The sequence below is a fragment of the Trachypithecus francoisi genome, unplaced genomic scaffold, assembly GCF_009764315.1.
Source record: "Trachypithecus francoisi isolate TF-2019V2 unplaced genomic scaffold, Tfra_2.0 Lachesis_group4, whole genome shotgun sequence".
Lineage (NCBI taxonomy): Eukaryota > Metazoa > Chordata > Mammalia > Primates > Cercopithecidae > Trachypithecus > Trachypithecus francoisi.
This window is the reverse complement of record NW_022681469.1, coordinates 101059177-101086054: the sequence shown is the minus strand read 5'-3', so window position 1 is coordinate 101086054 and position 26878 is coordinate 101059177. Positions and strand designations below refer to the sequence as shown.

The 26878-nt window shown below is 39.4% G+C and overlaps 1 protein-coding gene across 3 annotated transcripts in view; it reads left to right on the top strand.

The window, feature by feature from the left end:
• Nucleotides 1-26878, top strand: part of CPVL (carboxypeptidase vitellogenic like) — a 167793-nt gene that overhangs the window by 83468 nt on the left and 57447 nt on the right. For all 3 annotated transcript variants that reach the window (XM_033193757.1, XM_033193759.1, XM_033193758.1), the window contains exons 10-11: nt 4439-4537; nt 6102-6275. In XM_033193757.1, coding sequence (XP_033049648.1) covers nt 4439-4537; nt 6102-6275 — 273 coding nt within the window. The remainder of the gene's footprint in view (nt 1-4438; nt 4538-6101; nt 6276-26878) is intronic.

Here is a 26878-nt window from a genome sequence, read left to right as displayed (position 1 = left end):
TTAAAGCAGAAGTCTGATATTAAGTCTTAAGAGCACTACAGATCAGCCAGTTCAGATCAAAATAGGAGACATGCAACCTTGGAGAGAAGGTGGAGGATAACACAAAGTTATTTTTCATTTTACAAATAGGGTATCAGGACACTATCAGAGATCCCCCAAGGCAGTGACCACCCTTGCTGTGAATTCTGATAGCAGCTAGCTGTGCAAATGGATGGAGCAAAGGGAGTCCTGAGCCATCCTACAGAGCTCCACCAGGCTCTCCTTTCTCTGAGTCAGGACACTAAATGTGGCTGCAAAGTGTGGATTCAGAATTTCTTGTGTAATTGTAAACACAAAGGAAGAGGGGTCTCCTGGGGGACATGTAGGATCATGCTTCCACTTGCAATGATATTATTTTCAAGACTTCCTGCTGTGGTAGTCAGAGAGGGGACAAAGGAGTGAAACCTCAATATTTAGAATTAATACCAAATTTTATGTGGCATAAGACCAATTTGCAAATGAAACATTTGATATGTTTTTAAAGAAGCACACAGGGATAAAGCAGGGTCAAGAGCAAGAGCATTTGAGAGGCTCATATTGAGAATAAAAGCAGATAGGTGACTGGTACATAATGTAGCAGGCTAAAACACCTACAGGATTAGTGAAGCTGTAGAAAAGTTCAGGTATGTTGTATATTCAGAGATAATAAGAACGTGACCCATGAGGTTAGAATCTGTCCCAAACCAGATACATCAGAAACCGGAACCCCAAGCAGGAAAAACCTTTGAAGGCTTGGAATGTCTTTTTGACCATTTGTCCCATATCTTGAGTGACGAATCAAAACAAGACCTTTGCTTTTTCAAGAAAAATAGATAAAATGATACTTAGGACAGTAAACAGCTTGTGGTTGAAATGTGTTTCAATGACTGCAAAGGAAGACTCCAACAAATCCTGAAACCCAAGGGAATATAAATGTCAGAATCTCAAGCCTAAAATGATAAAGCCTGTTTGACGCTCTGATACTTTAAAATGATTTAATGAATCAAAGAGTAGTAACTCAGAGCTGGAGAGTACTCTGGAGATAGGTCATCTACTCTCCCTATGTATTTACATGCACACATAGACACACACACACACACACACACACACACACACACACACACACTTACTGGTGAGGGGAGAGGATGCCGAACCTCAGAGGATAGCAATGAATTGCCGAAGGATACACAAATGGATTGTGGCAGACCGGGGACTGGAATTGTTCCCCGCATTTCAACCACAGTATTTCTCCTATGGTAATTTGCAGGCATTCTATAAAAATCCTGGGGTGTCTTAGATATTCTGCAAGATGTAAAATGGCTGATTCTCTGTCCAGTATTATCTCCTTTTCCATGATGATTTTCTGAATCACAAAGTTCTTAACTTCACAGGTCCTAACCACCCATGTTATTTTTTGACAACAACTGACTTTTTTTTTTTTTTTTTTGAGATGCAGTCTTGCTCTCTTGCCCAGGTTGGAGTGCAGTGGCAAGATCTCGGCTCGCTGCCTGGGTTCAAGCGATTTTTCTGCCTCCTGGGTTCAAGCGATTTTTCTGCCTCAGCCTCCCGAGAAGCTGGGATGACAGGCACTCGCCACCATGAACGGCTAATTTTTCTTATTTTTAGTAGAGATGGGGTTTCACCTTGTTGGCTGGGCTGGTCTCAAACTCCTGACCTCAAGTGATCTGCCCACCTCGGTCTTCCAGAGTGCTGGAATTATAGCTGTGAGCCACCGCGACCAGCCAACAAATGACTTTTAACTCTTTCTAAAAGCAAAGTTATTCTCCAAGGTTGACTTTATATTTTATTTTCCCATTGGTGTTGAAGATAATTTCTAACAATGAGTTTCAGAAATGATGTGTGCATTCAGAATGACCCTGGCCTATGGTGCCCCCTCCGGGTGAACAGATTAGAAAAAGGCACCTCCTCTGTGGTGATGCAGTCCTCTGGGTTCAGGGCTGGGCAAGCAGATGCCTCCATTGTGTGAGGATAAGAGGTGGTCACTTCTCCAGATGCAGCCCTGAACCAGGCTCTCCAGCTCAGCAAGCAGAACTTTGGCTGGTTCCCTGTCTCTTCGCACCCCTTAGCCACAGGCATCGCCATGGAGCTGCACAACCAGATGCGGGGCAATGGTAGCATTGGTAGAGGATACTTACTACCACCTCCACCCACACCGCCTTCTACGGTGATAACCCTTTTCATTCTGGGCCTCTATCCCCATGGCAATAGGAACTTGAATAAGTTCTTTCATGTTTGAAAAAGAATATGAATACAGGCCAGGTGCGGTGGCTTATATCTGCAATCCCAGGACTTTGGGAGGCCGAGGCGGGTGGATCACAAGGTCAAGACCAGCCTGACCAACATGGTGAAACCCTGTCTCTACTAAAAATAAAAATAAAAAAAAAAATTAGCCAGGCATGGTGGCAGGCGCCTGTAATCTCAGGTACTCGGGAGGCTGAGGAAGGAGAATTGCTAGAATCTGGAAGGCAGAAGTTGCAGTGAGCTGAGATCTCGCCACTACACTCCAGCCTGGGTGACAGTGCGAGACTCGGTCTCAAAAAAAAAAAGAGAATATGAATACAATAATGAGACTATTTCTCAAACATTGAAACATGGCCAGAAGGAACTGGCAAGGAGGAAGCATTGCAGGCTGACTGCGGGGAGCCAGTGTGTGCGTGGTTGAGTGTGCAGGCTCAGGAGTTGTGGCCTGATCATCTCACCTCTGATGTTATTAGTGGGGTATCCTCGGCAAGTTGTTTAAACTCATGTGTCTCAGTTTTCTCACCCACGAAATTAGAATAATAATGCCTTATCTGATAAGAGACCTAACTTTGTACTTGACAGATTGTTTTTAAGATGTGCTGACTTCATTTCTTAGAATCCTTTCATGAGAACTCCTTACAATGTAATATCATCATCAACAACCCCTTTCCATGTCTTCAGCCTCTTGCTTTGCCGGAAACCTGGCTCTCTGCTGATGATGCTGCAGTCCCTGTGGTCCTCTTGAGTGGGGGCTGTTCTCTTAGCTTCTCTGTATCTCTTGGTTCATAGGTGGAGTAGGTGTCTTCCTTGCTCATCATGTGACTTTCAGATCATGTTCCCTGCCCCCTCCTAAAGCAATGAGCTTTGACTCTCCTGTCCTCAGACAGGGCCTCTGACCACTTCCAACTGTGTCTATCTGCCAACCCCTGGTTACTCTCTCTCATTTGAATAGCTGAGCTCCTTCCTCCCTGTCGCTCTCTCCAGCATTATTCTTGTCATAATTCCTGGTAACTGCAGGGTCCACATTGATGATCCTTTTAGGACCTGGTCCTTGGTGCCTCAGCCTCCTGTTTTTCAATGATCTTGTTCTCCTCCTCGTCTTAGCTGCTGATTCTCATACCCTAAAAAGCTGGCAGCTGATCCACAATCACACACTCAAACATCTTTCTCTAACTACCACCTCCTGTCCTAGCTCTCTTCTGCTAATGTACCAGTCTTACAGCCCTGCACCCTCACTACCTTTCAGTCCATTGATCCTCCTGCCTCTCCACTATCTCTAACACCCTCAAATCTCCATTTCTCTAATTACCTGTATTCAACCTAGGGTCAGTCATTCCATACATTTCCAAGCCCAAACCTCTTTTGCACTTCTTCCGACTCCTTTGGCTGAACCACAGCCCTGGCTCAGTCTCCCCCTCTGCCAGGCTGTGCTTGTCTCCACGCAGCTGACAATGGCTGGAGGAAAGCATGCAACCATGCTGACTGCTCTCCCCCTCAGCTGGTGACTGGGTTTTTTAATGTCAGCCCAAAGATAACTTCCACCAGCTCCAGAAATCTGGAGCTGCACCATATCCTGCGTCTTCCCTCTATGTCATCTGGTGAGCAGTTCATGATCCATGTTAAGGCACCCTTCCCAAAAGGTTTACTCCCATAGGCAAGGCCTTTGAGCTCGCTGTGTCCTCTGCCTGGAACCTTCCTTCCCCTAGATGTCTGTGTGGCTCTATTCCTCTCATCCAACATGTCTTTACTCAAATGTCACCTTCTAAGTGAGATCCTCTGTGACCTCCTCTCCACAGTGTCCCATACACACATGCACACGCATGATACTTCCTACTCCTCTTTAGTTTTCTCCTTACCATTCCCTAACATACTCAAGAGTTTGGCACTGTCTACCACATGACGTAATTTACTTAAAATGCTTATTGTCCACCGCCTAGAATAAAAGCTCTATGGGGGAGGACCATTGGTCTGTTTTGTTGATGGCCGTTTCTCCAGTGCCATGGCAGTGTCTAGCACAGAGAATATGCACAATAAGTGGGCGCTGGATGAAACAATAGAGGAATGAAAAAGTTGTTGAATAAATGAAATGACAAATGTCTGTACATTTTTACCCACGCTGATGTTTTCTTTCTCTCTTTCTCCCTCTCTCCCAACCTAGATACTGGATAAACTACTAGATGGCGACTTAACAAGTGATCCTTCTTACTTCCAGAATGTTACAGGATGTAGTAATTACTATAACTTTTTGCGGTGCACGGTAATAACAACATTTTAAAAACCATAATAATGTTTGCTTAAAACTTTTGGCAAAACCGAACTTCCTTTGATTTGGGAAATATTGTAGATGACTTTATACTAGACCAGCATGTCCAAACTGTATTGCGTGATGTGGTCTACTAACCCGTAGGATCTTTTCCTCATCAATGTTGTATATGTTATAATCTGACCACTGAGAATGTGTGATATTTCATATAACTCAAAACAACTTCTGATTAACATGATTTCCCCCCGGTAGAGCTTGTTATAGAGGCTCTTTTGTGAAGGACACAGGCGGGGATTGGAGTTCTGGGTCTCAGGTCCCATGGCTTCAAGTCTGTTTATGAGTCTCTTGAAAATGCCCACATTCTTTGTTCTGTACTTAAGACACTTGGATAATCAAAACTGCCAAAGCCTTAATGAAAATATTTGCTTTGTCTTACTTTTAACTTAAGATGTTTAATGCATTTAGTATGGCCCTTACCTCAAGCCTTCTGGAATATTTCTCAAAGTATTCAAGTAGTTTGTTTCATAAAAGTAGATCAAAGTTGGTATCTTTTGTATAGAATTAGTCAAACAGAAGGAGCCAAAGTAGGTGTTTGAATTTGTATAATCTTTGTCTCATGCTTATGACAATGCATTCTGTTTTTTAAATTGCCTGATTTATGAACTAGTTTGTAGATAAAATATGTTAGTTTCAGTGGAATTCGCCAGTGCTGCAGTTTTGGATTTAGGTTCTACCAAGAGAAAAACATGTGGTAGACAAGACAGAAACAAAATTTGTGATATCTTTTTTTCTTTACAACATAATATATTCACAGTTAGCAAAAATTATTGATGAAGCACAGAGTTGTCAAACTCAAACTTTAACAGTTTTTTAAATCCTTGTGTAACTGTTTTTTTTAAAAAGCATTTACTCCTTTCTTTCAGTATAATGATTATTACAGAGACTTTATTGCAGTTTTTTTTTTTTTTTTTTTTAAATGAGCTTCATGGACAACTTTTCTTCTGTCTTGTGTCCTTCATAAAACATCATCTCTTTTCACATTTGAATATTTTCCCGTTTATTATAGTTAATCCAATTTTGTGTGTGTGTGGTTTTAATAAACCGCAGAACACAAAAAAGAAATTCTTGGCTGTAAATCCAGCACATCACCATCCTGGCCCTTGTGAGCCGTTAGACCTTCTTTCCAAAGAGCTACAAACAAGGAGTGAATCGATTTTGATAATCTCACCTCTTTTGTTTTCTCTATTTTTGCCTCTAGAGGGGTTGCTAATGGAAGTCACAGATTGCAAAAGATTAGTTTCCACAAAGGACAATCCTGTATTTGCAAATTGGGTATTTGCTCTAAGAGTATCACATCATTCAGATTTCTCATTAGTAAAAAGATTCCACCTAAATTACCTTAAAACCTCTGAGTTAACATTTCAAGAATGGCGACAAGTTAATAGTCCCTTCACATTTGTTCATGTTGTATGTTATGAGAAATTCACAGCTTTTCCCAACGTGCTGTTCCTGCCACCAGTCATGTTCCCTATGTCTTTCCGGTGCCCCCTTCTGCCAGGAACCTGAGGATCAGCTTTACTATGTGAAACTTTTGTCACTCCCAGAGGTGAGACAAGCCATCCACGTGGGAAATCGGACTTTTAATGATGGAGCTGTAGTTGAAAAGTACTTGCGAGAAGATACAGTACAGTCAGTTAAGCCATGGTTAACTGAAATCATGAATAATTATAAGGTAAGAGAGCTACTTCAGTTATTATTTTAGGAACTTTCAGATTACCGAGAGCAGAGGTGATTTGTAATTTGAGTCTTGCCTTTTTTTTTTTTTTTAACTTTTATGATGTGTCACTAACATAAATACCAACCCCTTCTTTGTTTGATTTCCAATTCAAAGTTTTATATTGTTCCTTTTAATGTAACCTCTTTCGCCAGTCGTGGGGGCTCATAACTGTAATCCCAATGCTTTGGGAGCCTGAGGTGGGTGGATCACCTGAGGTCAAGATTTTGAGACCAGCCTGGCCAACATGATGAAACCGTTTTCTCTCTACTAAAAAATACAAAAATTAGCTGGGCATGGTGGCGGGCACCTGTAATCCCAGCTACTTGGGAGGCTGAGGCATGAGAATCACTTGAACCCGGGAGGCAGAGGTTGCAGTGAGCCGAGAGCGTACCATTGCACTCCAGCCTGGGCAACAGAGCAAAAACTCTGTCTCAAAAAAATTAAAATAAAATAATTTAACCACTTTCCCCTGATCATTCCTTAAAATGAAGTTCCCTTTGGCACATACCATTTCTCATCCTTTCTTGAGAAAGGAAGAGTTGCAGAGCCAAAAAGATGACTGACTGTGTGTAAGAGCCAGATTTCTGTTATGTATTGCTTTGTTACATTAATCCCAATGACGTCAGGGATAAATGAAATCAACTGGTTATTCTAAAAATGCATTTTACCTAATGATTGTATGCATTTACTTTACCCAACCACAGTGTTTTGAGTCTCTCCTTAGGCTGTGAGGTTGAAATGATGAATGAGAAAGGGTCCTTGTTTGGAAGTAGGTCAAGTCAAGCCACTATGCTGTCTGGTTGAAATGCCCTGCCTCTGCTGCTGGAGGTGCCAGTGGAGAGTGAGGTCACAGAAAAGGAGCCCTGGAGGTTCAGGCAAAGAGGCATGGGCCCTAGAACTCCCACTGGGAGGGAGGACACCAAGAGCAAGTGACATGGGGAAAGTCATCCTGTGTATTATTTCTTTCCTGGTACTACACTCTCAGCTCCTCCTCTGGTCCTCCAGTGCTGTTAGCCTTTGCCCGAGGGATCGTCTCTGGGGCAACTCTGAAGGATGCCTGTACTAATGATTGGGAAGACCACCACTGAGTGATCCACTTCCTCCCTATATCCTTTTTTGAATGAACAAAAAACAGGGCAGTCAGCTGCCCATAGGATTTTTGTACGAATTAGAAAAAAGGCATCCTCTCCTCAAGATACTTTATTTCCATCTTTCAGAAATTGTCCTGATATACTACCTTAGTTAAAACCAGACTCTTTACTGCCATTTGCTGGCATGATGAATATTCATTTCTGTAATGTCTATATTAGGAATGGTGTCTCTTAGTAATGTTCAGTGCACAATCTGCAATACCATCCAGGGAGTCCCTGGCCAATGCACCCTAACTAGACTGTGGTTTAGAATATGCCAGACCTAGGAGGCCCATTTTCGGGTCCTGCTCCTAGTACAGTGTTGGACACGTAACGATTGTTGAAAATAGTCTGAGACCAACGCTATGCCAAGTCTACAAACCCATTATAAACCTGCAAAACTTGATGATATACTTACTTTCTAGGAAAGAAAGCGTTTAACTACGTCAGGCCAGCATTTCAGCCATCCTTGTGTTTGGTTTACTTGGGGACAGGTAGTGACCCTTAGTGCTTGCTGCTTCAAGCCTTCCCAGAGCACCTCCAGAAGGTACTGCTGTTTGTCCTTTTCTCTGAGCTCTCAGAATGCATTGTCTTTACCCCTGTAGTTGTACATGGCACACTCTAATGTGCAGACTCTCAGTCTGACACCTATACCACCACCAGCCTGGAGCAGATGTCAGGAATGAATGAACGAATGATTAGTGCTGTATCAAAAATATATCTATAAACCTGTCCATAATCCATTAGGTGCTTATTATCCACAAATTTGTTAAACCAGAAAGAGGTTAGCATTCATGTCTTAAAGATGATGTTCTGTAATGTGATGTTAAGGAATGGAAAGAGTGCGTTTTTTTGAGAGGAGAGCAGATAAGGAAGTTTGGTATGTGTTATTTGCGCCCTTGGGAGATATATTTTCTCGCTGTACAAACCTTTTTTTTTTTTTTTTTTTTTTTGAGATGGAGTTCTTGTTGCCCAGCTGTAGTGCAGTGGCACAACTGGCCCACTGCAACCTCCACCTCCTGGGTTCAAGCAATTCTCCTGCCTCAGCTTCCTGAGTAGCTGGGATTACAGGCATGTGCCACCGTGTCCAGCTAATTTTGTATTTTTAGTAGAGACGAGATTTCTCCATGTTGGTCAGACTGGTCTCAAACTTCTGACCTCAGGTGATCCACCTGCCTTGGCCTTCCAAAGTGCTGGGATTACAGGCGTGAACCACCATGCCTGGCCTCACTGTACAAATTTAACTAGAATATGATTCCTTTCTCAGCCATGTGAGGATAGGGTGGGACAAACATCTTACCTGATGGCATAAACTCTCTTTCTGTTTTGATTGATAAAGGAGAATATATTGATTAGAGACGATCCTGCATTTTGATATTTAAACATCTCTGTCTCTCTTGCCCATGTATCGTAAACCTACCACTATGAATTCCAATAAAATCAGAATCCAGTATTTTCTAAATTTTTCTTTTGTTTTCTTTTCTTTTCTTTTTTTTGAGACAGAGTTTTACTCTGTTGCTCAGGCTGGAGTGCAGTGGCATGATCTTGGCTCACTGCAAACTCCGCATCCCAGGTTCAAGCGATTCTCCTGCCTCAGTCTCCCGAATAGCTGGGATTACAGGTGCATGCCACCATGCCTGGCTAATTTTTTTTTTTCGTATTTTTGGTAGAGACGGGGTTTCACCATGTTGCCCGGGCTGATTTCAAACTCCTGACCTCAAGTGATCCGCCTGCCTCATCCTCCCAAATTGCTGGGATTACAGGTGTGAGCCACCGTGCCCGGCATAAACTTTTCAACTCTAAATCGGTTGCCAGAAAAAGAAGAGTTTATTGGTATAGATAAACCATATTTCCATAAAGAAACAGAGCAAAATATGCCATCAATCTAATGCAGACCAAAAAGTGGCTGATGCTAAAACAGACAGCATGTTCACTCATGCAGCTGGCAAAGCCCTCGGGATAGTGATTATCTTTGGCTTGTCTGTTAATGATGTTGAACCTCAGTGTTCAGAACAGGAATCAGAACAACCTAGGTTGGCTTAAAACATTAATACCATGAAAGTCATATTTATGTAAGACTTGGTACTAATTTGTCATAGAAAATAGCATGCCTGTTTCTATTCATAGGAAGTAGAGATCTTTTTCCAGCACTGGGTTCATTTTAGCCAGTGAGGAGCATCTCTAATGGTTGAAGGAAGACCTTCTTGGGTTTCTAGAATTATGTTTTCATGTAGTTTCTATATAAAAATTAGCTTCTCTGTAAACTATGTTAGTTTCTATGTAAACTACGTGAAAACATAATCCTTTTCTTCTAATGATATACAGGAGGTGCATACTCAAATTTTCCTTTCAGTAATTTCAGTTGTTTGGGTGGTAAATTGAAATATCGTATTGGCAGTTTCCAAAATAACTAGAAGGAGAAACAATCTGTTGGACTATTTGAATTCTTTATGACTGAATGAGGTCAACATGATCAGGACTTTTAGGAGTTAGCTGGTTAATACAGTATGGTGGTTATGAACATATTCTTTAGTCGCACATCTTGAGTTTGAGTTCTGGTTACGCTACTCACTGGCTATGCTCCTTTGGGACAGGAAACTTAAACTCTCTGCGCTTTGGCTTCCTTGTCTATAAAACAAGAATAAAAACAGTATTTATGTGTGAGTTTCTGTGAGGTTTAAATGAGATTATATATGTAAACACACTTAGAAGAGTGCCTGGTGGTTAGAAGGTGCTTACTTATTTATATATAAGCTATTACCAAAAATGTTCAATAAATTTTGTAAAAGCCTTTAAGAGCTTGCTACATTCAAAAGTTATGCAAGAAACCCTGGAAAACACAGAAATAAAAAAGAATGGGCAGGCTTCCTGTTTCCAGTCCAGTGTGTAAGGAGCTTAGAAGTCTCCACTCCATTGTAACAACAGTAAAAAGCCAAACAAACTGAAATACAATCAAGAACTCTTTTTAGATTTGTTGAAACAGGTCACAGTAGAGAGAGAGGTGAATATGGGGAGTCACAACTTAACAGGAGCAAACCCGTAAGTAAGAACCCTCCATGGAAACAAATGCTGAGGCAGGAAAACCTGAACTGTAATTGGTAAATTACTAGAGGCTCCAGAGGGACCTGTCTGAGAGTTTAAAACACCATGGGTGGGGTGAGGACTCAGCCAAAGGTCATTTGTAAATGACCTTTTTTATGTTGAGGGACTTTTCTTGTATACGCAAACTGTTGAGAGTTTTTATCAAAAAAGGATGTTGGATTTTGTTGAATACTTCCTGTGTCAATTGAGATGATCATGTGGTTTTGTCTTTCAGTCTGTGATGTGTCACTTTGATTGACTTACCTATGTTAAACCAGTCTTGCCTGCTATGGGTAAATCCCACTTGATCATACTGTAGAATCTTTTTGATGTATTGTTGAATTTGATTTGCTAATATTTTATCGATAATTTTTGCATAAATGTCAGAGTTACTGCCTTGCAGTTTTCTTTTTTCTTATGATATCTTTGCCTGGCTTAGGAATCAAGATAATACTTGCCAAAACATCTATGATTAACATACTAAGGATTTTAATGGAAAAAGTAGACAACCTGCAAGAACAGATGGATATTGAAAATAGAGATATGGAAATTATAAGAATAAAAAGGAACTGTTAGAGATCAAAAACACTGTAACAAAGATAAAGAATGTCTTTGGTGGACTCACTATCAGACTGGACACAGCTCAGCTAAGAGTAGCATGAGGATGCAATAAATAGAAGCTTCCAAAACTGAAAAGTAAAGAGAATAACGACTTAAAAAGATTTTTTTTGAATAGCCTTAACTGCGGGACAACTACAAAAGATGTAACATACCATAAAGGGAATACCAGAACAAGAAGAAAGAGAAGGAAATGGAAGCAATATTTAAAGCAATAATGATTGCAAACTTTCCCAGATTAATATAAAACACCAAACCACAGATCCCAGAAGCTGAGAAAACATGGAGCCAGATAAATGTCAAAACCAAATAACCAAGAAAAGGAGGCAAGTCGTATGGAAACTTCAAAAAAAAAAAGATAAAGAAAAAAAGTCTCAAAAGAAGCCAAAGGGGAGAAAAACCTTACCTATAGAGAAGCAAAGGTAAGAATTACGTCTAGGTTCTCCTCAGAAATCATACCAACAAGAAGAGAATGGAGTGAAATATTTAAAGCGCTGAGAGAATAAAACCCACCAACTTAGAATTCTGCACCCTGCAAAAGTATTCCTCAAAAAGTGAAAGAGAAATAAAGACTGTCTCAGACAAACAAAAATTGAGGGAATTTGTTGCTAGTAGACCTGCTTTGTAAGAAATGTTAAAATAAGTTTTCAAAGAGAAGATAAGTGATATAGGTCAGAAACTCACTGAATGAAGATGACATGATTATGTAGAAAATCCAAAAGAATCAACAAAAAAACCTCTTGGAATTAATAAGTGATTAATCATAACAAGGTTGCAGGATATAAGGTTAATATATAAAAGTTAATCACTTTCCTATGTACTCCCAATAAACAAGTGAAATTTGGAATTAAAACACAGGACTATTTACATTAGCACCCTTCAAAAATGAAATAGGTATAAATGCAACAAAATATGTATAAGATCTATATTAGGAAAACTACAAAACTCTGATAAAAGACATTAAGAACAACTAATAGTTGGGGAAATATTTTCTGTTCATAGATAGGAAGACTCAATATTGTCAAGATGTCAGTTCTTCCCAACTTGATCCATAGATTCAATACAATCCCAATCAAAATATCAGTAACATTTTGTAGATAAGGATAAATTGTTTTAAAGTTTCTGTGGAGAGGCAAAAGACACAGAATAACCAACACAATATTGAACAAGAGGAATAAAGTTGGAAGATTGACATTACCCAACATCAAGATTTACCATAAAGCTACAATAATTAAGATATTATTTATTGTAATAATTAAGTATGGCACTGGCAAAAGAATAGGCAAATAGATTGATGGACTAGAATAGAGGGCCCAGAAATATACCCACATAAATATAGTCAACTGATCTTTGATAAACGAGCAAAGATAATACAATGTAGCAAAGATATAGTCTTTACAACAAATGGCACAGGAACAAATGGATATATCCACATACAAAACAAAATAATTAATCTAGTCACAGATCTTACACTCCTCACAAAAATGTTCTCAGAATGGATTATAGACCTAAAGGTAAAACATAAAACTTTACCACTTGTAGACATTAACTTAGGAGAAAATCTGAATGACCTTGGCTATGGTGTTGATGTTTCAGATACAATGCTAAAGGAACAATCCATGAAAGAAATAAGAAGCTGGACATCATTAAAATTAATAACTTCTGTTTTACAAAAAAACAATGTCAAGTAAATGAGAAGATAAGCCACAGACTGGGAGAAAATGTTTGCAAAAGACACATCCGATAATGGACTGTTAACCAAAATATGTTTTTAAAAACCCTTATAGCTCAATAATAAGAAAATGAACAACCCAATTTAGGAATGGGCAAAAGACCTTGGCACCTCACCAGTGAAAATATACAGATGGTGAGTAAACATATGAAACGATGTTGGCTGGGTGCCAGTGGCTCATGTCTATAATCCCAGCACTCCTGGAGGCCAACACGAGAGGATCACCCAGGAGTTTGAGACCAGCCTGGACAACATAGAGAGACCCTGTCTCTACAAAATAAAAATAATTAATTAATAAGTTAGCTGGATGTGGTGGTGTGCACCTATAGTCATGGCTACCTAAGAGGCTGAGGTGGGTGGATCGCTTGACCCCAAGAGTTCAAGATTGCAGCAAGTCGTGACTGCCACCACACTCTAGCCTAGGCAACAGAGACCCTGTCTCAAAAAAATAAAAATAAAAAGGAAGAAGGAAAAGATGTTCAACATCATGTGTCATTAGGGTATTACAAATTAAAGCCATGAGATACCACTTCCAGACCTATTAGAATAGCCAAAATCCAAAATACTGACAACACTAAATGCTTGCAAGGATGTGGAGCAATAGGAACTCTCATTCTGGTGGGAATGCAAAATGATACAGCCACCTTGGAAGACAGTTTGAAAATTTCTTACAAAATTTAATATACTCTTACCATACCATTCAGCAGCCATGCTCTTTGGTATTTACCCAAATGAATTGTAAGCTTGTGTCCACACAAGTCTGCACAGTGATATTTATAACAGCTTTATTCGTAATTGCCAAAACTTGGAAACAACCAAGGTATTCTTCAGTAGGTGAATGAATAAACTGTAGTCCAGACAATGAAATTTTATTCAGTGCTAAAAACAAATGAGTTATCAAGCCATGAAAAGACATGTAGAAAACTTAAATGCATATTTCTGAGTGAAAGAAGCCAATCTGAAAAGGCTATGTACTATATAATCCCAACTGTATGACATTCTCTAAAAGGCAAAACTATGGAGACAGTGAAAAGATCAATGGTTGCCAGGAGTTGGGGGAAGGAGGGATCAGTAGGCAGAACATAGAGGATTTTTAGGGCAATGAAACTATTCTGTGTGATATTTCTTTTTTTTTCTTTCTTTTTTTTTTTTTTGAGGCGGAGTCTCGCTCTGTCGCCCGGACTGGAGTGCAGTGGCCAGATCTCAGCTCACTGCAAGCTCCGCCTCCCGGGTTTACGCCATTCTCCTGCCTCAGCCTCCCGAGTAGCTGGGACTACAGGCACCCGCCACCTTGCTCGGCTAGTTTTTGTATTTTTAGTAGAGACGGGGTTTCACCGTGTTAGCCAGGATGGTCTCGATCTCCTGACCTCGTGATCCGCCCGTCTCGGCCTCCCAAAGTGCTGGGATTACAGGCTTGAGCCACCGCGCCCGGCCTATGTGTGATATTTCAGTGGTGGATACAAGACGTTATGCATTTGTCAAAACCCATGGACCGTATAACACCAAGAGTGAGTTCTAATGTGAACTGTGGACTTGAGGTGATTTGATGAAGTTTCAGTGTAGCTTTGTTAATGTAACAAATACATCACGGTGGTGAGGGATATTGATAGTGGAGGAGGTTGTGTGGGAGAGGGCATAAGGGGTGGATGGGAACTCTGTACTTTACACTCAGTTTTGCTATGAACCTAAAACTGCTCTGAAACACAAAGTTTATTAATTTATTAATTTACTTTTTTTAAGTTAATTGTCTTCCTAGTAAAGGGGGTAGATACTAGTATATTTGGTAATGGGTAGATTCAATTCCTACATCCAGCAGACTGGTAGACTTTCTGAAGGAAAATACAACTAAAATACAACTGAATTCAGGATAAATGACAACAAACATAATGTAATGCCTTTAATAAAATAAAAGTGGATCTGAAAACAAAACCACCACCAGAAAAACAAAAGGCAGAGAAGGGAGTCCTGTGGAGCAAGAGCAATAAGGCAGGGTGGCCCTGAGAACCAGTGTCCTCAGTGCTGCAACTGGCAACTGGGCTGTGGGCCCAAGTAAAGTGACACTGCTGACCTGAGAGCCCAGCACCAGTACTGGGACATGTGGAGGGCCCAAACTGGTCCCACATTGCTAGGAACTCTGGCAACTAGCAGAAACAAATATACTTAACTTAGTGGTGGGGCCGGGTGCGGTGGCTCATGCCTCTAATCTCAGCGCTTTGGGAGTTCGAGACCAGCCTGGCCAACATGGTGAAACCCTGTCTCTACTAAAAAAACTACAAAAATTAGCCATGTAATCCCAGCTACTTGGGAGGCTGAGGCAAAAGAATTGCTTGAACCCAGGAAGCAGAGGTTGCAGTGAGCCAAGATTGCACCACTGCACTCCAGTTTGGGTGACAGAGTGAGACTCCCTCTCAAAAAATAAATAAATAAATAAATAAATAAATAAATAAATGAAAGAAGGAAAGTAGAGGTGTTTAGTCTCTCAGATTTTTCAAAAATGTAAAACCATTTTCAACAAAAATGTAAGCTCGTAATCAAAAGTCACCTAACACAGAAGTAAACAAGGCTACAGGCTGTGAATAAGCAGAAACAAATACAAGAGATAAAGATAGCCAAGGCACTTTCAGATATAGGAAATATGAGATATAAAATAACTATGAAATATTTGAAGGCATAAAAATGGAGTTACAAAACAGGCAATACATGAGAAACTAATAAATATGGCTAGGCAAATTTGAAAGAGAACAAATTGTAATAGTTAAAAATGAACGATACAGTTGTTGAATTTAAAACTCAGTGCATGGGTTAAAGAGTAGATTAGACACTGCTGAAGATAAATTTGATGAGTCAGAAGATAGATCTGAAGAAATTACCAAAATGGAACACAGGAAGAAAAGAGATAAAAAGTTTGAAGGGAGTATTAAGAGACATTAAGAAGAGAATAATATATGTCTGAGCAGAGTCAGAGAAGGTAAGAACAGAAAGAATGAAAAAAAGCAATTTTTAAGAAACAGTGGCTGAAAATCTGCCATATCTGATAAAGGTTATGAATGCACAGACACGTGTACTGAAGCATATATACAGTAAGCAGTGAGAAAGAAAATTAATTCATATTTCAGCTGATTTTAATGAAATTGAACAATAGCAAAAAGCAAAGACAATGTTTTAAAAGTCCAGAAAGAAAAGGCAGGCCATCTACAAAAGGTGGACAATCAGACTGACAGACTTGTCAATGACAGCAATGGAAGGCATAATATCTTCATAGTACCAAAAAGAGATAATAATCTAGGACTATATTTCAAGTAAAATGGTAGAATAAAAGTATTTTCAGATTTAACAAAAAAATTATTTCAAGTGCATTTAGAATCAACAGATTTTCACTAAAGGAGCTTCTAAAGAATATATTTAGAAAAAATAAATTATTCCAGAATTATTCCAGGAAGAAAATCTGAGCTGTGAGAAGAAATACTAACTATAGAAATTGATAGAAATAATGTTTTATCAAAGTTAATTTTCTGGTTTTGATCATTGTACAATGGTTGTGTAAAATGTTAACATTTGGAAGGCTATGTAAAGGGTATACTATTTATTTAACAGATTTCATTTGTTTTGTTTTGTGACAGGATCTTGCGCTATCACCTAGGCTGGAGTGCAGTGGTGTGGTCATATTTACTGTCTCAAACTCCTAGGCTCAAGCTATCCTCCAGCCTCAGTCCCCCAAGTAGCTGGGACTACAGGCATGTGCTGGCTAATGTTGTTGGTTTTTCTTTTTCTTTTTCTTTTTTTTTGTAGAAATGGCATTTTGTTGTATTGCCTAGGCTGGTCTCAAACTCCTGGCTTCAAGCAGTCCTCCCACCTCAGCCTTCCAAAGTGCTGGGATTACTACAGGTGTGAGCCACTGCAAGCAGCCTCTGTAACAGATTTACTGAGATATAATTTACATACCACAGAATTCACTCATTTCAAATGTACAAGTTAGTGGTTTTTGCAACTGCAGTTTTCTCTCTAGCCATCACCACTATCTAATTTCTGAACATCTTCATCGTATCTGAAAGAAAAAAGAAAAAATCCCTTATCTATTAGCAATGATTTCCACTTCCTCTTCCAGCCCCTGGCAGCCACTAATCTACTTTCTGTCTGTATGGATTTGCCTATTTTGTATATTTCATATAAATGAAATTGTGCAGTGTGTGGCCTTTTGTAACTGTTTCTTTCACCTTGTATGTTTTCAGGGTTCATACATGTTGTAGCATGTTCATTCTTTTTACTGCTAAATAATATTCCTGTGTATGATTATACCACATTCTATTCATCCGTTCATTTATTGATGGACATTTGGCATGTTTCCATTTTTTGGTTATTGTGAAAAATGCTGCTATGAATATTCATGTACAGTGTTGGTGTGAACATGTGTTTTCCATTCTCTTGGGTAGATAGATACCTAAGAGTGGAATTACTGGGTCATATGTTAACTCTATGTTTAACATTTTGAAGAACTGACAAACTGTTTATTGCAAAGTATCTGGGCCATTTTACAATTCTACCAAAATGGATGAGTTCCAATTTCTCCATATCCTTGTCAGCACTTGTTAGTGTCTGACATTTTGAATCTAGCCATCCTAGTGATTTAAAGTGCTATTTCATTGGGCTTTGGTTGGCATTTCCCTAATGACGAACGATGAGCATCTTTCTATGTGCTTTTTATTGTTCATTTTTATGTTTTTTGGAGAAATGTCTATCCAATACTTTGCCTGTTAATTGGGTTGCTAATTAATTGGGTTATTTGTTTTTTATTATTGAGGTGTAAGAGTTTTTTTTTTTTTTTTTTGAGACGGAATCTCGCTCTGTCACCCAGGCTGGAGTGCAGTGGCGTGATCCTGGCTCACTGCAACCTCCGTCTCCCAGGTTCAAACAATTCTCCTGCCTCAGCCTCTTGAGTAGCTGGGATTACAGGTGTGTGTTACCACGCCTGGCTAATTTTTTGTATTTTTCATAGAGACGGGATTTCACCGTGTGAGCCAGGATGGTCTGAATGTCCTGACCTCATGATCCGCCCGCCTCGGCCTCCCAAAGTGCTGGAATTACAGGCATGAGCCACCTCACCCAACCTGAGAGTTCTTTATATATTCTGAATACAAGTCCCTTATCAGATATGATTTTTTTCCTGTTCTCTGGATTGTCTTTTTATTTTCTTGATGTTGCCCGTCAAAGTCCAAAAGTTTTAATTTTGATAAAATCCAATTTGTGTTTTATTTCATCACTAATGCTTTTGGTTTTTTTTTTTTTTTTTTTTGAACTGAATCTTAATTTTATTTCATTTTAGTCAAGTTAAAAATAGGTTTAAAAACTAATACTCAACGTTGGTTATTGAAAAAATCCAAGTATTCACAATTTAGGTGTGTGAGTCTACTTTTTTTTTCTGTCTCTATTTTATAAAAATTTTTTCCCCATAGGTTATTGGGGTACAGGTAGTATTTGGTTACATGAGTAAGTTCTTTAGTGGTGATTTGTGAGATTTTGGTGCACCCATCACCCGAACAGTATACAACACATCCTATTTGTAGTCTTTTATCCCTTGCTACCCTCCCACCCTTTCCCCAAAGTCCCCAAAGTCTATTGTATCATTCTTATGCCTTTGTGTCTTCATAGCTTAGTTCCCATGTATCAGTGAGAACATATGATGTCTGGTTTTCCATTCCTGAGTTACTTCACTTAATAGTCTCCAATCTCATCCAGGTTGCTGCAAATGCCATTAATTCATTCCTTTTTATGGTTGAGTAGTATTCCATTTTGTGTGTGTATATATATATATACCACAGTTTCTTTGTCCACTTGTTGGTTGATGGGCATTTGGGTTGCTTTTGGTTCCACGATTTTGCAATTGCAAGTTGTGCTGCTATAAACCTGGGTGCAAGTGTCTTTTTCATATAATGACTTCTTTTCCTCTGGGCAGATACCCAGTAGTGGGATTGCTGGATCACATGGTAGTTCTTCTAGTTCTTTAAGAAACCTCCACACTGTTTTCCATAGTGACTGTACTAGTTTACATTCCCACCAGCAGTGTAGGAGTGTTCCTTAATCACTGCATCCATGCTAACGTCTACTATTTTTTTATTTTTTGATTATGGCCATCCTTGCAGGAGTGAGGTGGTATTGCATGGTGGTTTTAATTTGCATTTCCCTAATCATTAGTGATGTTGAGCGTTTTTTCATATGTTTGTTGGCCATTTGTATATCTTCTTTTGAGAATTGTCTATTCATGTCTTTAGCCCACTTTTTGATGGGATTTTTTTTTTTCTTACTGATTTATTTGAGTTTGTTGTAGATTCTGGATATTAGTCCTTTGTCAGATGTACAGATTGTGAAGATTTTTTTTTTTTTTTTTTTTTTTTTTTTTTTTTCTTTTTTTTTTTTTTATTATACTTTAAGTTCTAGGGTACATGTGCATGACGTTTATATCATGTATAACTCCCCAATGCAATCCCTCCCTCCTCCCCCCTCCCCATGATAGGCCCCAGTGTGTGATGTTCCCCTTCCCGAGTCCAAGTGATCTCATTGTTCAGTTCCCACCTATGAGTGAGAACATGCGGTGTTTGGTTTTCTCTTCTTGTGATAGTTTGCTAAGAATGATGGATTCCAGCTGCATCCATGTCCCTACAAAGGACGCAAACTCATCCTTTTTTATGGCTGCATAGTATTCCATGGTGTATATGTGCCACATTTTCTTAATCCAGTCTGTCACAGATGGACATTTGGGTTGATTCCAAGTCTTTGCTATTGTGAATAGTGCACTCTGTGGGTTGTCTGTTTACTCTCCGGACTGTTCCTTTTACCATGCAAAAGCTCGTTTGTTCAATTAAGTCTCAGCTATTAATCTTTGTTTTTATTGCATTTGCTTTTGGGTTCTTGGTCATTAAATCCTTGCCTAAGCCAATGTCTGGAAGGGTTTTTCCAATGTTATCTTCTAGAATGTTTATAGTTTCAGGTCTTAGATTTAAGTCCTTAATCAATCTTGTGTTGATTTTTACATAAGGTGAGAGATGAGGATCCAGTTTCATTCTCCTACATGTGGCTAGCCAATTATCCCAGCACCATTTGTTGAAAAGGGTGTCCTTTCCCCACTGTATGTTTTTATTTGCTTTGTCGAAGATCAGTTGGCTGTAAGTATTTGGATTTATTTCTGGGTTCTCTATTCTGTTCCATCAGTCTATGTGCCTATTTTTATACCAGTGCCACACTGTTTCAGTGACTGTGGCCTTATAGTATGGTTTGAAATCAGGTAGTGTGATGCCTCCAGATTTGTTCTTTTTGCTTGATCTCGCTTTGGCTATGTGGGTTTTTTGTTGTTGTTGTTCCATATGAATTTTAGAATTGGCTTTTTGAATTCTGTGAAGAATGATGGTGGTATTTTGATGGGGATTGCATTTAATTTGTAGATTGGTTTTGGCAATATGGTCATTTTCACAATATTGATTCTACCCATCTATGAGTATGGGATGTGTTTCTATTTGTCTTGTCTATTTGTATTGTCTATCATTTCTTTCAGCAGTGTTTTGTAGTTTTCCTTAACATTTTCAAGAACTAACAAACTGTTTATTGCAAAATATCTGAGCCATTTTACAATTCCACCAAAATGGATGAGTTCCAATTTCTCCAGGTCTTTTGCCTCCTTGGTTAGTTATATTCCTAAGTATTTTATTTTATTTTATTTTATTTATTTTATTTTTGCAGCGATTGTAAAACGAGTTGAGTTCTTGATTTGATTCTCTGCTTGGTCACTGTGTATAGAAGAGCTATTGATTTGTGTACATTAATCTTGTATCCAGAAACTGTGTTGAATTATTTTATCAGTTCTAGGAGCTTTCTGGAGGGATCTTTAGGGTTTTCGAGGTAAACAATCATATCAGCAAACAATGACAGTTTGACTTCCTCTTTACCGATTTGGATGCCCTTTATTTCCTTCTCTTGTCTGATTGGACTGGCTAGGACTTCCAGTACTATGTTGAAGAGGAGTGGTGAGAATGGGCATCCTTGTCTTGTTCCAGTTCTCAGAGGGAATGTTTTCAACTTTTCCTTATTCAGTATTATGTTGGCTGTCAGCTTTTACTACACTGAGGTATGTCCCTTGTATGCTGATTTTGCTGAGAGTTTTTTTTTTTTTGAGGCGGAGTCTCGCTCTGTCGCCGGGACTGGAGTGCAGTGGCCGGATCTCAGCTCACTGCAAGCTCCGCCTCCTGGGTTCACACCATTCTCCTGCCTCAGCCTCCCGAGTAGCTGGGACTACAGGCGCCTGCCACCTCGCCCGGCTAGATTTTGTATTTTTAGTAGAGACGGGGGTTTCACCGTGTTAGCCAGGATGGTCTCGATCTCCTGACCTCGTGATCCGCCCGTCTCGGCCTCCCAAAGTGCTGGGATTACAGGCTTGAGCCACCGCGCCCGGCCTTGCTGAGAGTTTTAATCATAAAGCGATGTTGGATTTGTTGAATGCTTTTTCTGCATCTGTTGAGATGATCATGTGATTTTTGTTTTTAATTCTGTTTATGTGGTATATCACATTTATTGATTTGTGTATGTTAAACCATCCCTGCATCCCTGGTATGAAACCCACTTGATCATGATGGATTTTCTTTTTGATATGTTATGGGATTCAGTTAGCTAGTATTTTGTTAAGGATTTTAGCATCTGTGTTCATCAGGGATATCAGTCTGTAGTTTTCTTTTCTGATTATGTCATTTCCTGGTTTTGGTATTAGGGTGTTGCTGGTTTCCTAGAATGAATTAGGGAGGGTTCCCTCTTTCTCTATCTCATGGAATAGTATCAAAAGGATTGGCATCAGTTCTTCTTTGAGTGTCTGGCAGAATGCTGCGTAAATCTATCTGGTTCTGGACTTTTTTTGTTGGTAATTTTTTAATTACCATTTTAATCTCGCTGCTTGTTATTGGTCTGTTCAGGGTATCTAATTCTTCCTGATTTAAGCTAGGAGGGTTGTATTTTTCCAGGATTTTATCCATCTCTTCTACGTTTTCTATTTTATATGTGTAAGGGTGTTCATAGTAGCCTCGAATGATCTTTTATATTTCAGTGGTGTTGGTTGTAATATCTCCCATTTCGTTTCTTAATGAGGTTATTTGGATTTTCTCTCTTCTTTTCTTGGTTAATGTCACTAATGGTTTATCAATTTTATTTATCTTTTCAAAGAACCAGCTCTTTGTTTCATTTATCTTTTGCATTTTTTTCTTGTTTTGATTTCATTGATTTCTGCTCTTATCTTGGTTCTTTCCTTTCTTCTGCTGGGTTTGGGTTTGGTTTGTTCTTGTTTCTCTAGTTCCTTAAGGTTTGACCTTAGGATATCAGTTTGTGCTCTTTCAGTCTTTTTGATGTAGGTGTTTAGGGCTATGAACTTTCCTCTTAGCACTGCCTTTGCAGTATCCCAGGGGTTTTGATAGGTTGTGTCATTATTGTCATTCAGCTTGAATAATTTTTAAATTTCCATCTTGATTTCATTTTTGACCCAATGATCATTCAGGAGCAGGTTATTTAATTTCCATGTATTCACATGGTTTCGAAGGTTCCTTTTGATTTCCAGTTTTATTCCACTGTGGTCTGAGAGAGTACTTAATATAATTTCAATTTTCTTAAATTTATTGAAGCTCATTTTGTGGCCTGTCATTTGGTCTGTCTTGGAGAAAGTTCCATGTGCTGTTGAATAGAATGTGTATTCTTTGGTTGTTGGACAAAATGTTCTGTATATATCTGTTAAGTCCATTTGTTCCAAGGTATAGTTGAAATCCATTGTTTCTTTGTTGCCTTTCTCTCTTGATGACCTGTCTAGTGCTGTCAATGGAGTATTGAAATCCCCCACTATTAATGTGTTGCTGTCTATCTCATTTTTTAGGTCTATTAGTAATTGTTTTATAAATTTGGGAGCTCCAGTGTTAGATACATATGTGTTTAGACCTTTTACCATTATATAATGTCCCTCTTTGTCTTTTTTAACTGCTGTTGCTTTAAGTTTGTTTTGTCTGATACAAGAATAGGTATTCCTGCTCACTTTTGGTGTCCCTTTGCATGAAATGCCTTTTTCCACCCCTTTACTTTATGTGAGTCCTTATGTATTAGGTGAGTCTCCTGAAGGCAGCAGATAGTTGGTTGGTGAGTTCTTATCCATTTTGTAGTTCTGTATCTTTTAAGTGGAGCATTTAGGCCATTTGCATTCAATGTTACTATTGAGATATGAGGTACTATAGAATTCATCTGCTATTTGTTATCTGTGTACCTTGGTTTTTTTGCTATTTATTTTTGCCTTTTAAATTGTATTTTTGTTTTATAGATCCTGTGTGATTTATGCTTTAAAAAGGTTCTGTTTTGATGTGTTTCCAGGATTTGTTTCAAGATTTAGAACTCCTTTTAGCATTTCTTGTAGTGGTGGCTTGGTAGTGGTGAATTTTCTCAGCATCTGTTTGTCTGAAAAAGACTGAATCTTTCCTTCATATATGATGCTTAGTTTCACTGGATACAAAATTCTTGGCTCATAATTGTTTTGTTTGAGGAGGCTGAAGATAGGGCCCCAATCCCTTTTGGCTTGTATGGTTTCTGCTGAGAAATCTGCTGTTAACCTGATAGGTTTTCTTTTATAGGTTACCTGGCACATTTGTCTCACAGCTCTTAAGATTCCTTCCTTCGTCTTAACTTTAGATTACCTGATGACAATGTGCCTAGGTGATGATCTTTTTGTGATAAATTTCCCAGGTGTTCTTTGTGCCTCTTGTATTTGGATGTCTGGGTCTCTAGCAAGGCTAGGAAAGTTTGCCTCGATTATTCCCCCGAATCTGTTTTCCAAACTTTGGATTTGTCTTCTTTCTCAGGAACACCGATTATTCTTAGGTTTGGTCATTCAACATAATCCCAGACTTCTTGGAGGCTTTGTTCATATTTTCTTTTTTTTTTTTTTAATTTGTCTTTGTTGGGCTGGGTTAATTTGAAGACCTTGTCGTCAAGCTCTGAATTTTTTTCTTCTATTTGTTCAGTTCTATTGCTGAGACTTTACAGAGTATTTTGCATTTCTATAAGTGTGTCCAGTGTTTCCTGAAGTTTTGATTGTTTTTTTCTTTAGGCAATCTATTTTCCTTTACTTCTTGTATCGCTTTTTGGATTTAATTGCATTGGGCCTTGCTTTTCTCTGGTGCCTCCCTGATTAGCTTAATAACTGACCTTCTGAATTCTTTTTCAGTTAAATCGGAATTTCTTCTTGGTTTGAATCCATTTCTGGTGAGCTAGTGTGATTTTGAGGGGGTGCTAAAGAGCCTTGTTTGGTCAATTTACCAGAGTCGGTTTTCTGGTTCCTTCTCATTTGGGTAGGCACTGTCAGAAGGTCTGGGGCTGAAGGCTGTTGTTCAGATTCTTTTGTCCCACTGGGTGGGGATGTTCCCTTGATGTGGTACTCTGTCCTTTTTCCTATAGATGTGGCTTCCTGTGAGCCAAGCTGCAGTGATTGTTATCTCTCTTCTGGGTCTAGCCACCCAGAATGTCTTCCAGGCTCTGGGCTGGTACTGGGGGTTGTCTGCACGGAGTCCTGTCATGTGAACTGTCTATGGCTCTCTCAGCCATGGATACCAGCACCTGTTCTGGTGGAGGTAGAAGGGGGGTGAAATGAACTCTGTGAGGGTTCTTAGCTTTGGTGGTTTCATGTTCTATTTTTGTGCTGGTTGGCCCCCTGCCAGGAGGTGCCACTTTCCAGAGAGCATCAGCTGTGGTAGTGTGGAGAGGAACCAGCCGTGGGCGGGGCCCTGGAACTCCCAAGAGTATATGCTCTTTGTCTTCAGCTAGCAGGGTGGGTAGGGAAGGCCTATCAGGTCGGGGCAAAGCTAAGCGAGTCTGAGCTCAGACTCTCCTTGGGCAGGTCTTGCTGCGGCTGAGTATTTGGGGTGTCTCCTGGGTCCTGCAAGAGCAGTCCACTTCTTCAGAGGGTCTGTGGGTTCTCTCAGGATTCTTGGTTTGTTCTTGCAGTCATTCTGGAGCTAAAATCCACGACGCGAGCCTCCGCACACTGCTCTAAGTCGGTGCTGCAATCTTTATTTTATAAAATCTTAATACAGATCAAGTGTTTCTGAGGAAAATGTAGCATACAAATTGAAATGTAAAAGTGTAAAATGCAGGATTTTTAAAACTTGGTATTAAAAAAATAATGTAAGGTATCTCACTAATCATTTTTATACTGGTTACATGTATTGTAAGGTATCTCACTAATCATTTTTATACTGGTTACATGTTGAAATGAGAATCTTTTGAAGACATTGGGCTAAATAAAATGTAGTTTTGAAATGAATGTCACCCTTTCATTTTACTTTTTTTTTTTTCCGAGATGGAGTTTTGCTCTGTCACCCATGCTGGAGTGCAGTGGTGCGATCTCGGCTCACTGCAACCTCCACCTCCCGGGTTCAAGCCATTCTCCTGCCTCAGCCTCTTGAGGGGCTGGGACTACAGGCGCCAGCCACCATGCCCAGCTAATTTTTGTATTTTTATTAGAGATGGGGGTTTCACCATGTTGGCCAGGATGGTCTCGATCTCCTGACCTTGTGATCCACCTGCCTCACCCTCCCAAAGTGCTGGGATTACATGCGTGAGCCACCGTGCCCGGCCTCTTTTTACTTTTTTAATGTGGTTACTAGTAAATTTTAAAATTCCTATTGACTTGATAAATCTACTAGAAAGGATCACTTGCGCTTTTGATGTCATACCCAATAAACCATTGCCTAACCCAAGGGAACAAAGATTTAGTCCTATGTTTTCTTCCAAGAGTTCTGTAGTTTTCACACTTACTTTTCATCAATAAAAATTAATAAACTTAGCTAGATGCAACAACATGAAGACTCTTAGAAACATAGTGTTCAATGAAGAAGACATGTCACTAATTACAAATAGAAGAAAGCACAAAAACAAACAAAAAGAAATCATTTATTATTTTGAGATACAAACATATATTGTAAAACTTTTTTCAAACATTAGAAAATTCTATATCTAAACTCCAGGATAGTGAATATCTCTGTCCAGGAGATAGAAAGTTGGGAGTGGGACAGGGAAGAAGTACATTGGGTAGATTCAATAGTATTGGTAGCATAGAAGTTCTTAAGGTGGATGGTGCATTTGTGGGTATCTGTTTATTATTAAGCTCCCTAACTTACAGATATGTAGGCTAGGAAATAATAACTATGTGTGTGTGTGTGTGTGTGTGTATATATATATTTTTTTTTTTTTTTTTTTTTTTTTGAGACAAGGTGTTGCTCTGTTTCCCAGGCTGGAGTGCAGTGGTGTGATCTCAACTCACTGTAGCCTCCACCTCCCAGGTTAAAGCAATTCTTGTGTGTCAACCTCCCTAGTAGCTGGGACTACAGGCATGTGCCACCATGCCCGGCTAAGGTTTGTATTTTCAGTAGAGATGGGGTTTCATCATGTTGCCCAGGCTGGTCTCAAACTCCTGACCTCAAGTGATCCCCCCACCTTAGCCCCCCCATGTGTGAGCCACCACGCCCAGCCAATAATAAGATTTTAAAGGAAGCAACTGTGATTAAATGCTCTGCAGAGATTTAATTGACCATGTTATGAGGATTTGGTCTGTTTAGCATGGCAATGTCTTTAAAGTCTCTCAGCACACTACAAAGAAGTAGGAGGCATTATGGTGAAGGCAGAGTCACTAATACACTCTCATGGGGAGTCCCATCAGTTTTCCTCACGGACAGAAAATGATGACACAATCCAAAATAGCAGGTAACTAAAATCATCTTTTCTGCCTGGCTCTACGTGCCCATTGGTGAGCAGCTGATTTACCTTGCTCCCGGATGGTAGCATTGAAGTACATTCAATGTCAGAAGCCTCGCTGCTTGGAATTTAAAATTTCCCTTTTACTCCCTAATCTGTAAAGTGCTATCTCATGGACAATAAGCATTATGAGGGCAGCCATGTTACCTGTCTTGTTCACCACTGTATACCCAGGGCCTAGCACA